The sequence below is a fragment of the Podarcis pityusensis genome, assembly GCF_964106645.2.
Source record: "Podarcis pityusensis genome assembly, chromosome: 2".
NCBI lineage: Eukaryota > Metazoa > Chordata > Lepidosauria > Squamata > Lacertidae > Podarcis > Podarcis pityusensis.
The window spans coordinates 49584276-49598352 of NC_138029.1; the positions used below are offsets into that span (position 1 = coordinate 49584276).

Consider the following 14077-nt stretch of genomic DNA (forward strand, 5'->3'; position numbering starts at 1 on the left):
ACTTTTGTTTTACTGGTTCTGGGTGTGATCTTTGGCCGCATCATGCGGTCACCTAGCTGGGTCTTGTCAGTGCTTGAAAATCCTATGTTGAATTACATGATGGAACAAAAGGCAGGAAATAAATGTGCTAAATAACTGAACTTGTTGTACTTATGTGTTGTGTAGATTGTTTAGTCCACTGCTTTTAAAATCTTGTTTGTTGAGATTGTTCATTCATTTTCCAGTGGTAATATAATTATAACCCACAGCAAACTACCAACTAATTACCATGAACTGTGCTGGGTTAGGAGACTTTCATGTGAGAAATCATTAAATGAGTGAACATGGCCAAAGCTTAAACATTCAACCCCATTTTGAAACTTAGGAAAGGCCGTAGCTCAGTGCATGCAAAAGGTCCCAAGGTCAATCTTCTGGTAGGCTGGAGGAGACTCCTGTTTGAGCCATTGCCAATCTGTAGACAATACAAACCTAGCTGGATTGATTGTCTGACTAAGTCAGCTGTGTATGTTCCTGTGATGATGACAGGGCAATCTAAAATTCTGATTTGCTTGATGTTGTATGAAATTATTTGGATTTCTGGAAGAAATGCCAGAAGCAAAATACAATTGAGTTTCAGTGCAATGATATAGTAACATTGCAAAATTATTCAAAACTCATACTAAGCTTGGTAGATAGCTCCTTTTGCAAAACTAAAGAACCAGGATACTCACTTCTCTCTTGTGAATGGTCAGAAGTCTTTTGCTGCCTTCTGAAAAGATTCTTGGGCCCAGTGCTTGAATTACTCTGGCAAAATACTACCACATACAAAATACATAGCATCTACCATTATCTGTATATGTACTGAATATATTTTATATATATTTTTTTTTAAATAATATTTATTAAAATTTCCAATAATAACAGAATAAAGAAGATAGAAAAGATAAAGAAAAGAAAGAAAGAAAAGAGACCAATTTTAAACCCTTATTTTCATAACCTTCTTTCTGGGACTCCCTCCTTCCCCTCCCGACTGTATTCCCCTTTCCCTACGTTGGTTCCACAAGTTCTCATTCCCAATTTAACCTAATATGTTATGCCTAATAGCCAATTTAAATTACAATCTTAACATCACTCCTCACCTTTAACAAAATAGAACAAAGATTTTTTTCCCCAAAATCTACCCCGTTTCCTTCCACGAATTCCCCCTTTTCTTTTTTTTTCCCAAAACTTGTTAAATCAAAATACCAAAGTTATATATAAAAAAAAAATTTAAAAGATAGAAAATAGAAGAAGGTTCCAGAAGTTGATTACATAGCCTTTGGATTCTAGAATTCCCCCTCCCTTCCCCGGTTTAGATTCCCTATGTCCATCAGTCTGTATGTTGTCGGCCTGGAGGTCTCAAGTCCACAGCCAAACTTTCTCAATTCATCTTGCCGGTTTTCTTTAAATTTACTTGTTTTGATAATGTTTAATTTCAAAAGTCCAGTCTAATCGAGGCCTTTAATTTCCCTTGATCATTGTTACTCCTCCCATTGTTCTTGCCGTGGCGTAGTTGGTCCTTTACTCTTTTGTTTCTTACTTTCTCAGGTTTCTGTCTTGTTCAGCTGCAAAACCATTCTTATTCTGAAATCTAGTATCTCTACAGAGGTTTGTTATTCAGGAGCTTACTTAAATAGAAAGATTCTATTGTGTTGTCACCTCTGTAGACAAAACAAATATTTCAGTTTTGCTACTTTCCCAGGAGCTAAGACCAGTAGTACACATCCCAGAGTAGTTTTCCATATACGCCGCTTGTAATGTCCCAAAGCCCCTCTAGAGGGATTGCAATAACTTTGTGTCCTCTCATCCAAAAGTCAAATTGTTGTTTCTTTTTCCACCCGACATTTTATATCCATATTTATATCCAATTGTATCAAAATTAACCAGCAAAATACTTGTAGCAAAGTCCTCTTTATATTCTCAAGATTTGACAGCTACTTTGACAGCTGTCAAACTCTCCATCTCTCTCCGCCAGGTTCTCTGAATCGCCCCGGTTCCCGGGGGGGGGGGTTGCCTTTTCCCTCTCACCCTCGACTCTCCTCCAGCACAATTCTTGTAGTAATTCCATCGTGGAATTTGGTATTTTTAGTCAGCAATAAACTTCTGAATTGATCTTGGTTTCTCAGTCCTTGTTTTAGCATGTTTACAATCAGGGAGGGGACTGACTTCCTTTTTAGATCCCCCCCGCTCGTGCCGAATCCGAAAAAAAAAAATTCCTTTTTTTTTTTCCTCCTTTTGTACCCGGTTACCCAATTACTCACGGGTTTTTGTTAAATGTCCGAATTTCAAATGGAAGAAGCCAGCGCTCTCCGACGAATGGCATGCGGCTGCACTCGGCAGGGGAAGCGATAGACTCAAAGTACCACGCCACTCCCAGGCACCCGATCCGTAGCCTTTAAAAAGGCTCCTTCACGAGTCGGGAGGGCGCTGACGGTACCAGCCGAGTCCCCATGTCCACGGGCCCCGTGCCCGTGGTTTTTAAGGGTCCCCGCGTCGCCGGCGCGGTAGGACCCAGCCCCTGCCGAGCCGACTCCCTCCGGAGCTCGGAGGGAGTCCGCCATTCGGCGATGGCGCCAACCCGGAATATATAAAATATATATTTTATAATTCTACTAGTACATAGTTCATACCTCTAAAGAGCATATAATGTATGAGCAATCCTGCACTAACTATGGAAGATGAATCCTAGTCATCTTAAGGTTTTACAATTGCAGTAAAACAAAGGCAGAGCCTTTAATGTGTTGATATACATAATTTAATTGATGGTGCTCAAGAAAAATAAATAGAGCCAACAGTCACAAGAAATTTTATTTTTGTCAGGTAAAATCCAGCTATGTCTGAGTCTTACTTACACAAATGTGGACTTCACTTCACTCTTCTCCCCACTGAGCCCCCAGAAGACCTGGAACTCTACTTGCATGGCATATGTTTTTCCCCTTGGTCTTCCTTTAGACCTAGAGTAGACCCACTTGTGCTAGTTTCACCATTAAGACCAGATGCCAAGATTTGCTAAACCACACAATTTCAGTAGTCAATAGGGGTAAATGTCAACAAGCACCAATTACAATTCTTGGTGCTGTGGGGCCTGCCAGGTATTTTTACCAGAGTAGAATGTGTGTTTTTATTTAAAATGCCCCTCTGGGTTATTTGTGGGGCATAGGAATTTGCTCATTTCCCCCCCAAAAAATATAGTCCGGCCCCCCACAAGGTCTGAGGGACAGTGGACCGGCCCCCTGCTGAAAAAGTTTGCTGACCCCTGATCTAAATGGTCAGGCTGAATTGCATTTTAAAATACACACTTCAGATTTCGCTGTAAGGAATATTGATGGTTCTGCTTATAATGGCAATGATTTGGGGGTTTTAATCTTTTTTAAAAAAACTTTTTCACATTTTCACCACATATGTTAATGGAGCATTCTTCCAAAAGAGATTTGGCAGGCACCCTCATTTTTGACTTTCAAGAATCGCCTGAAGACCTTTCTAGCTGTTTCTTTTTTATTTATTTTTACTAGCCAGTCACTTTAATTATTATCTATTTGTTTTTAATGGCGCTTTAAATTGTACACCACCCTGCTTTCATAAAATGTTGGTATAGATATTCTTTTACAAATGAATTAAAAATAAGTAGGAAGTGAGCAGCACATTTCTCACACTACAGTGATACCTCAGAAGTCGAACAGGATCTGTTCTGGAAGTCTGTTTGACTTCCAAAATGTTTGGAAACCAAGGCGTGGCTTCTGATTGGCTGCAGGAAGCTCCAGAAGCCGCGTCGGACATTCAGGTTCCAAAGAATGTTTGCAAAATGGAACACTTCCGGGTTTGTGGCGTTCGGGAGCCAAAACGTTAGACTCGCAAGGCTTTCGGGATCCAAGGTACGACTGTATAGGTATTTTTTTGCTAAATGCTGTGGTGTTAGATAAAAAAAGTATGGCACTTTAAAATGATTTTCATTTAAGTGGAGGCAAGTGTTGGAAAAGTTAGATTTTTTTTTAGGGCTGAGCAACAAAGGAGACTTCAAGAGTTTGAACTGGAATATAGGTGGCTAACCTATGATCCTCCAGTTGTTACTGGGAGTTGGGAATTAGCTGGAAGGCCACATGTTAGTCACCCCCAAATTAGAAAACGGCTGTCCTGACTATATATACTTGAATTAATTTTATAATGAATGATTTTAGAGTGTTGTTTGTGCTGTACTTTTGTACTGTTTTATTGTTGTTAGCCGCCCTGAGCCTGGCTTCGGCTGGGGAGGGCGGGATATAAATAAAATTTATTATTATTATTATTATTATTATTATTATTATTATTAATTTGTTTGTTAAGTCCACGGAAACATTCCAAAAGTTCACACTGAAACCAAGCCAGAACTCTGACAGTTTAGTTGTTTTTCTTTTCCCTGTTTGCATCATTGATTCTCCTCCAGGAGCTTTAAAAAACATGATAATGAAGCAAGCATGGATCACAAGCAAGTGCCACAAAAGGAAGTTGTGAGACTTCAACTGTGGCTTATATATTCAATCCAGGACAGCGCTGAAAAAGCAATGTGAATCAGGTTTCATCTGCAGAGGTCCCATTCTTGTCCCTCTTCTGTTTCTTTCCAGGGGTGGGTGGGGTGGGGAGATAGTATTAATGAATTGTAATGCAGAGGGCGAGGGTTGGATTTGCTTCCCCCCAGACATGCAAATTAAAGAAAAGCCATTTCTTTCTGAGAAAATGTCTGAATCCACACACCCTGTACAAAATGGAAGAGCACTTTGAATAAATTTGTACAAATATTCTCTACCATTTTTGTTGTGGTGCAAGCTGCCCCCCCTTTCCTCCCCCGGTGAATGATGCTGTGTAATGATGCTGGGCCCAGGACACTGTGGAGCATGAAAAATAGGGATCAAGCTGCCACTACATTTGTGGCTTGGAGAGGCAGAAAAATAAAAGGTGCTATACTCGTGACAGTGTTGAAATCTCTTATCTGCATGAGAAAATTGGATAATATCTCACCACCCCTGGATAAATTTGGAGGAGCCCACCCTCATTATTTTGTCTAAAATAGAGGAGAGAGTTTTGATAGGCTATCTGCAAAAGCTTCAATTCAAATACTTCTTAAACCTTACTTACCGGTAACGTGTACAAAAATACATGTGGTAAAGTTTAGCAATGTACCCTAGCACAGCGAAGTCGCAACATCTAGATAGGGACCTTTGCATAAGGAGCGGGAAGATAATGTTATGGGCTTACTATCAGATTTCTGTGAACAAGACTGTGACAATACCTTGCCAAAATGTTGAACTTGACAAAAGTAGTTTTAACAGCCCTCAATAGGGGCTAATGGTTGGGAGATTGCTTTGTGATGCAGGACTACTCTAAAATGGTCAGAGAAAGAGGCATGGGCATACCTTCTCCCATAGCTCCCATAAACTAGGTTTCTCTGTGTAAAGAACAACAGAAATTGCAGTTGTGAGTAGGAGACTAAGGCAGACTGTGAGAGAAACAGAGTGATCTGAGCTCAGTTTTGGGGGCTCTGTAAGCTAGCAGCCCTGGGTGAGTGGGCAAGCGTTCCTTGCTACAGATCTGATGTAGGGTTGCTGTTTAAGCTGTCCACGACCACCTCTACTCAACCTACCTATCTGTGAATTCTACAAATTTTTAAGTAAACTCTGTTACAAAGCACCTTATGTATCCAGTGATCCCTCCTTCCGAATGAAATCAAACCCAGGCAGTTCTCACTGCTCAGGGAAGTGGGACACACATAGCCACAACATGTTGTGCTAACCAATAGTAAAATCAGCTGTGGCATCTTAAGGATTAGTAAATACAGCGTGCCATGAGCTTTCATGGCCCGGAAAAGTGTTGTTTTCAGCTGGCAGACATACACACACACATCTCTGCCAACTCAGGATGACACTTCCAAGTATTTGACAAGTGGCACTGGTCTGCAGAAGCTTACGCCACAATGCATTTCTTTGACCTCCAGGTGCCACAGGACCTGTTGCTTTTTACTACAATAGACATCCAGCTGGGAATTGTTAACCAATAGCAGTTTTAATGGGACCTGCCCCACTCTTTGGGATTCAGGAATTTGTTTATAGTGCTCTGTATATCTTGGCTCCAACAAAACATGCATGTTCCTGCTTTATTCCCCCTTTCCCTTTTTTAAAGTAAAGAAAAGAAACAGGACCTTTGTACTTTCAAATGACTTTAAGCTGTAAGTTTCCACTTACTCAGAAAACATCAAGCTTGCAAAACCACTTCCTTTGTCAGTTGGTTGATGTCACCATACTAACCCTTTGTAAAAAAGAAAAAGAAAAAAAAAGGTACCACTGGGAAACAATGCAATATTATGTTAACACAACCATGCTCTGAACTTTTAGGTTTTTTTCTTTAAATGAGCACGACGAGTAGTGATGGCTTAAAGGACAGAATGCACTCCCCCTCCCCTTCATCTGGTTTTTGAAAGCTTATTTTAAATGCCAAAATCCATAGGAAATAGTTTAGTTGTTGGTATTTATTATTGTTGTTGTTTTGTTTCTTATACCCTCTCATTCAAATCCAGGACAGCTAACAATAAAGGTATAGCTTTTTGCTTTTTTTTTTAAAGTACAGTGTGACAAGTCAGTATTTGTTTGATTATCATTTGTCTTAGATTGCTACCGACATATTGGATAATGGAAATACATTATCTGCATATTCTAGCAAATCCCTCAACTGTCCTGATTAAATCAGGAATCGTGTTATGGGGGCTGTGCTCTCACGTGGAAACATGGCACCATAAGGGGCACATTCTGGTTTCCGTGGCAACATGTTGGAGGGTATGGACTAGCAGTGTGCAAGTACCTGTATACCTTTATAGGTGGTCAAAAGGCCATACCAACGAAGTCAGAAGCACTTTTAAAGTGTTTTTGAGAGGGAGAAAGAGAACCTTAAGGTAAACTTTCCTCAGCTGCCAAGGCTACAGCCAGCTGCGAGGTTGGAGAAGGAATGGTGAGGAAGAACAGAACAAAAATGGAAGACGAAGTGATGTAAAAGCTAAAGTACTTAAATATTAAACACTTTTAGGTTGTTATTCATGAGACTGACCATTTTGTGGAAGGGTCACTGTTTTAACTTAAGAAGAATGGAATACAATGTATCACAAGAACAGCTTAATAAAACATGGCTATAGAAATTGTATTGGGCTGGTACCATGATTAGAACTAAATTACATCAAATACTCTGGATATCTGAATCTGGGTCACAGGGTATGTTTAGAGTTCTAAAAGGGGCGGCCAAATGTGAGAACAAAATGCACTAAAGTTTTGTTTTTAATTGTTGCTGAGATATACTGTTTTTGTTTTGTTTTGTGGCTGCTATAACTTGAAACAGCCTTCTGTGGCTTTTTCTGTATTTTGGCCAAAAGCACTGGAAAGAATGCCAAGATTGATTTCTGAATGGCAGCGAATTAGGGGGACAAGAGGAGAACTCAGAACAATTTGAAGCTATTAAGTGTGTTCAGGACTTCAGTAAATTGACGCTTTAAGGCTATTCTGCCCAAGCCAATTTATTTAAGATTGAAGGCCCAATTCTCACTTTGGAACAAGTCTAATTCTCACTCCTATCTTCCAAGTTGATTTAATAAAAATTGCAGATTTGCTTTACAAATGGTATTATGCTTTGGCTTAGACAAGCGTACTTGACAGTACATCGGCTTGTATCCAAAAGTGCTGTTTCACAAGCAGAAAGCACATCAGCTCAACCAGTGCAAGGTTAATACCGGCTTTGAGGCAGGCTGCCAATAACTATGGATGCTGTATTATTTGGAGTTTATATGGTTTTATTCCTATAATTGTTTTATAATTGTTTATGAAGTATTTCATTACCCTTTGTTTACTGCTCTGAAGTTTTCAAAACAAAATGTTTTGAAAAATAAAAGCAGTTTTGAGAAATAAAACAGTAAACAAATTAAAAAGGTAGCTCTCTGATCCCTCCTCCTCAGGTGCAATTCTCTCTTAGTGTGTGGTTAGAAAACAGTCTATAAAGATTGCCACACCCTTTAGTTGCTTTATTTTGGAGACATATTACTTCAGCTTGCTATCTGCATATATTTCTTATGATTGATATTTCAGGTGTGAATTTCCAATTTCCACATTTTATGGAGATGTCTTTTGCAAGTGAGGCAGAGAACTGAACCTTCATTTTCAGTTTATTTAATATTTATTGCTGTGCTTCTATTTAAAATAATGTTGACTCTCAAAATAATCTTTATAATCCCATATTAAGTTGGATCACATGCAATGCTAAGATATAGCAGGGCTGCCATACGTCCTGATTTTCCAGGACATTCTTGTAGCATTTACTAAAAAAACTCAACAACTTTCGGGTTGTCTTGGATCTTACTTTTTGAAATATGGCAACTCTAAGCTATAGTTTGGTGTTACATGCATGAGCTTTAAAGGGTGGACTTTCCTTTCTGATATGGCTGTTTTGAAGAAATCAGAAGATTTTGCTTTCACTTTCAACTATCATTACTTTATTATGTCCAAAGTCAGACAGACTGTAGCTAGTCTTAACTATGGTTTAGGAAAGCAAGGCAATTTCAAACTGGAGTTGGTGATTCTGGTTTGTCTTTTTAAAGCGTACTTTACACTAACCACAGTTCTTTGTTCGGATCTAGCAAGCTTCCAGATTTCTTGTCACTGCACCAAAGGAGGAAAAGGGAGTGGGTAACAAGCAAGCAAGTTCAAGGCTTGCCCCCATAGCACCAAATTGTGGTTTAGCATCTTGTCTGAAACACAGCTCTTGTGTTTAAAATGTTAATTTGATTGAATCCATAACAGCTTATTCTGTATTTTCACAGCTTTAGTTGAAGGAGTGTCATTTTTAATGTAAATAAGTATATAGGTAATTTTTTATTTTGTCTACTGCGTCCACCCCTTGGTGCTGATGTAGTACATGTTGTTGATACTATTTCTGTTGTCTGTTTAACCGTAATAAAGATTGATTGAGTGATTGTATTTTCACAGCAATATCCAATTTCAGAGCTGCAAGAGTACCACAGCTATCTCTGCATATTGGTGATGTAGTCCATATACTGGAAGACTGTGAAGGTGAGAAATAATTTTTGGTTTGTATCTTGCATCATCACATTGAGTTATGAGCTCATTGGAGAGAAAAAAATCCTGAGACAATGCTTATATTACTGTTGTCTTGAAACATGCAGCCATCATGCCTGCATATTGAGAAGCATATTTGTTCACTGAGTGCATTTTTGGTGAATTAATGAGACATTAATGAGATTTTACTCTTATCCAGATGTGACTTACCTCCTTACACTGAAACTGTGATGTCTGTATTATGAATACAATGATATTAATTATTAGGAGGTGAAACTTGTTTAACTTGCCTCTTTTTTCCCTGCTTGTAGGTTTTATGTGTGGGTTTTGTGGTAAAACCATCAGAACTAACATAAGCAGAACAACACTTCTTAATAAATAAAAACAGCCTTAATTCTGCTAGTGGTTTTGGTTAAATGATAACCAGAAATGTTTTATCCATAGCTGTAGCCATAAAACAGGCTTTGTAGTTTTTTGTAATGTGGCAGTATTACAAACAACTATGCTTGTGGAGAGAGATACCAACATATGAACTCAAATAAACATGATTTTTAAAAATATGATATATTAACTATGAAACAAAGGGAGACCTTCTGGTGCTCTTGTGCCCATGCAGCATGTGCACACTGAAATATTCAGTGTGACTGAGAGGCTGAGGAGCTGCAGTACTTACTCCAGTTGATTCTCTAGTTTGACTGCAATTGCACATATTTGTTTAGTTAATGAGTCTTTCACATTGCCTGTTTTTCCAAAGCTTAGTTTGCTTTCCAAATGATATTGCCCAATGCCTCTGTAGCTTAGTAAGAGTCTAGGATAGGGTGGCCAAACAAAGTATGGTTAAGCAAGGTTGTTGGGTTCAGGCATGGCACCAAAATCATAGGTAAAGCAAGCTATGGCTGGTATGCTGGCAAGAAACCATGGCTTCTCATCATTGTTGCCAGAAAAGAAACCATGGTTAATCTGCTAGGCTAGGTTCGGACAAATCATATTGAGGCTAAACAAACCAAGGTTTAGTTATATGTCTGAACCAAACCAATATTTAATTTGCTCTGGGCTTTTCTTAGTAGTGTTGTATAATTTTAACCATCTGGGGGGTTTTTTAATTTAAAAGTTTTGTGTTATAACCCACTCTGGGTTCAGTAGTAGCATAGTGAGAAACAAACAAACAATCTCCATGGAACGGCCATGTTCTCCATCTGTTTGAAAGGTGGATGAGAAGCAGGAGAGTGACCTCCTTCCTTGTCCTTCACTCTTCAACCAAGTAGCACCTGTGGTGGTAGTTCCATGCAGCAGCGAAAGTAGGTTTCCCTTATTATCTTGAAGCAAAAAAATGTGATTTTGCTCTGTTCCTTTTTAATTCAGAGATATTTTTTTCTTATTCATTCTCAAGGGATGGCATTCTTTCAGGGGTTATAAAGCTTGAGAAAATGCAACTTTTGGATTTCATAAATGCACCGTTAACATATGAAAGTTGTGTGCTCAGAAATGAAACACAAAACTGCCGGACTGAAAGCCAGTACTGGAAAAAAATGAGATGACAGAGTTAATCTGAACAAAGGTGGACAGCCCCAGAGAGATGTTCTGTAGGTTTATGTCACAGATGAGATTAGCGCAGATATGAAAAAGTTACTCAATGTGTTTATAACATATTTCTTACCAGAAGAGGTCTCTCTTGAGCTACAAACATTGACCTGAGAGCCTTAAAAAGCATTTTCTTCAAAATATAGTTACAGTGGTACCTCTGGTTAAGAACTTAATTTGTTCCGGAGGTCCGTTCGTAACCTGAAACCGTTCTTAACCTGAGGTACCACTGTGGCTAATGGGGCCTCCCACTGCCGCCACACGATTTCTGTTCTCATCCTGAGGTAAAGTTCTTAACCTGAGGTACTACTTCTGGGTTAGCGGAGTCTGTAACCTGAAGTGTCTGTAACCCGAGGTGTCTGTAACCCGAGGTACCACTGTATTTCAGGGAGAGTTAACTGCCACCCCATAAGCAGCATTATGTATTATGTCTGCAGGGTGTTTTCTTTTCTTTTCTTTTTCTGCCTTGGGTCCTGTGATTCACACATCATACCTTGACTGCCTCATCCTGTGAAGGATGTACTCAGTGGTGCACTTAGAAAACTTTCGACTCTAGATTTAATTTTCTTGTGCAGGGACCATTTTTAGATGGTAATGTGTATTACGCTGCTTGCTTCAAAATCTGATAAGGCAGCTCTAGCGTGTTTGGAAGCCCTGGAAATCCCACAGGGTGTGCTTCAAATATTTCCCCCTTGTGTATTGCCCTTCCCCATTTTCCAGAATTGCCTCAGCTTCCACTTCTGACAGTTACCAAAGATGGATGAGTGTCTGGGTTCCTTATTTTGTTTCTTTGACCACTTGCCAGCGAGCTTCCAGGTTCAAAGAGGGACAAGCTAGGATGCCAAACAGGGAAAGTGAGGCACTTATGATCATGCTGAACTGTCTCACAACAGTAAGAGTTCCTAGCCACCAAATGTTAACATCTAACTTTTGCCTTTTGGCAACTATTCTCCAGGCCTGTGCAGAGCTTGTCTGAGGCCTGGGGTGGGAGTCTTGTTCTTGGCGTGGCAGTGTAAGTCCAGCAGGCCATGGATGAGGCCTCCCCGGCATGCTTATAGCCCTCTGAGGCTTGGGGGCAAGTATATCTGGCTGCCCCCACTCTGCACAGGCCTGACAATCTAAGTGATTAGCACTTTTAGTGGCCTAACCCTATAGTGTTAAACGTCTGACTTTGAGGCTGACAAACATGGCCTTTTTGGGCTTTAAGTGTGCCTTGACACAATAATTAATACTGGTTGCTAAGGGAAATGCTTGAGCTTTTTCCCATAGCAGAGAATATCTGGCTATGCTGCAACATGGCTGTACAGCAGAGCTTCTGCCGTGTCCTGGATGCTGTCGGTGAAGCTATGCTTAGGCTCAGGTGGCTTTTCCCTCTAGGAAATGACTGTCAAAGCAATTCTGGCTCCCACTGGTAGATTATAGTCTAGTCCGACAGGCCTACAAGGCAAAGCAACCTCTGAAAAGGATGCTGTTGTGCCTCCTGACTGGAGGACTGAACAAGACATGAAAGCTATAATCAGAGCATGGGGGGGGGGGGGGATCAGCTAGGAGAGAAGTAACATTGCTGCTCGCCCCCCAACCCAGATTATTTTGGCATGTTGCCCTCTCCCCTTCACTATATATACAATGTGGTTACACATGAAGGAGTGAAGATTTGGGGGAATTTTAGGTAAGAAAAAAGGTAAGAAGGGAGCATGAAAGAGTTGTATTATATTATGCACACAGTGTGTGGAGAAAGTGGACACAGATAATTTTTTCTCCCTGTCATCATACTGAACCCTGGGGTTGCCCAATGAAATTGAGTATTGAGAGATTCAGGGCAGAAGTACTTCATACAGGACACAAAGTTAAACAGTGGTTTTTGCTTCCATAAAATGTAGTCATGGGCACCAACTCAGCCTTTTGAGGGGATTAGACAAATTCATGGAGGATAAGATTATCCATGGCTATGAGTCTGGATGGCTATATATTATTTCCAGGGGCAAGATCAAACTCCAATGCTCTTCTAAAATCTTTAAAAAGGCAGATTTGGTTCATAAAAGGGATTTATGGCATGAACCCATCACTGGTGATTTTTAGAAGAACTCTTTAGATTGTTTTAAATTTGCACCCACTTCCTTTTTGTTATTTGGTGTGTCTTCATTAAGTTGTGTCCTGAGGATTTACTGCTCATCAAAGGGTGTAATGTGGATTTTAACTTTATTCTTTTCATAGTGCTATGCTTATTGTGTAAATTTTGTGTGCCTCCTTGCTTGGGCAATTGCCCTGAAAGACATTTATGAATACTTTATTATGAACAAAGAAACAAACACAAATACAAATACAAATACATACATACATACATACATACATACATACATACCAGTGATCCTCTTTCAACACAATTTAATCTATGCATACCAGAAAGTAAACTGCACTGTGTTCAGTGGGACTTACTCTCATGTAAGCATGCATAGGATTGCTACCCTAGTTTTGCAGAAATTGAACGAATTGGCTCAATTTGGACATTGAAAAGCATATAATAAGTAACTATGGTTTTGCTTTGACTTTTAGGTTGGTACAAAGGATACATTGTAAGACATAAAGGGGTAGAGGTAAGATTATTCTTATTGACTTTATTCTTTTTTTGTTGTTGATTATCTGTTTGATTATTTTTTTGTAATAGACTATTATTTTATTCTTTCTTTTTGAGTATGCGGAGTTTAATCCTGAGAAGAGTCACTGAATCTATGTCAGTGCCCAATATTTCAATAAGGAAATGAATGTTTTTGCACTATGAGAAAAGTAGATTAAATAACAAATAATTAATTGACCAGCATCCAACTAGTCGTATACATTGAAGGGATCATGTGTATCATAAATTGAAACTGATGTAGCTGTTAAAAGCAAATTATGATATGGCACAAGATAAAAGTTGAAGATCCTAATAGGTTGGCTGAAGCCTAGGGACATACCTGAAATCTTTCAGCCAAATCATTTATTTATTTATTTGCACCAGGTTTTTTAACCACACTTTCATTTAAGCACCCATGAGGCATCTCACAACACCAGAGTATAAATCACAAAAGTAAAAATACAACCATGACAATAAAAACGTAGGCATAAGAGCAACAGTAGTATGATAAGACATCTTTGTGCACAGGTAGAACACCACAGCCTCTAAGGAAAAAAATGCCTGCCTAAAATGGAGTACATTAGAACCAGTACTTTGATTGGATCAAGTCATGCCCTTCTGCAAATGGAAGGTCTTCCTGTTTTCATAAGGGACTCAGATCTAGCAGTGCCTCTTTCAGAGCTATTTTGCAGCTCTATAGCTGTGTACTTCTAGTTCAGCTTTACCCTATTACCCACTGGCATCCCTTTATTCCTGCAGTGCCTAAATTCCAGCTGACATCTGA

The 14077-nt window shown here is 39.4% G+C and overlaps 1 protein-coding gene across 2 annotated transcripts in view; it reads left to right on the forward strand.

Moving 5' to 3' along the window:
* Positions 1-14077, forward strand: part of DOCK2 (dedicator of cytokinesis 2) — a 255858-nt gene that overhangs the window by 585 nt on the left and 241196 nt on the right. The window contains exons 2-3 of one of the 2 annotated variants that reach the window (XM_080995208.1): positions 9009-9092; positions 13233-13273. In XM_080995208.1, coding sequence (XP_080851334.1) covers positions 9009-9092; positions 13233-13273 — 125 coding nt within the window. Of the gene's footprint in view, positions 1-9008; positions 9093-11781; positions 12040-13232; positions 13274-14077 lie in introns of those variants that run through there. The other variant, XM_080995209.1, reaches the window with a different exon arrangement.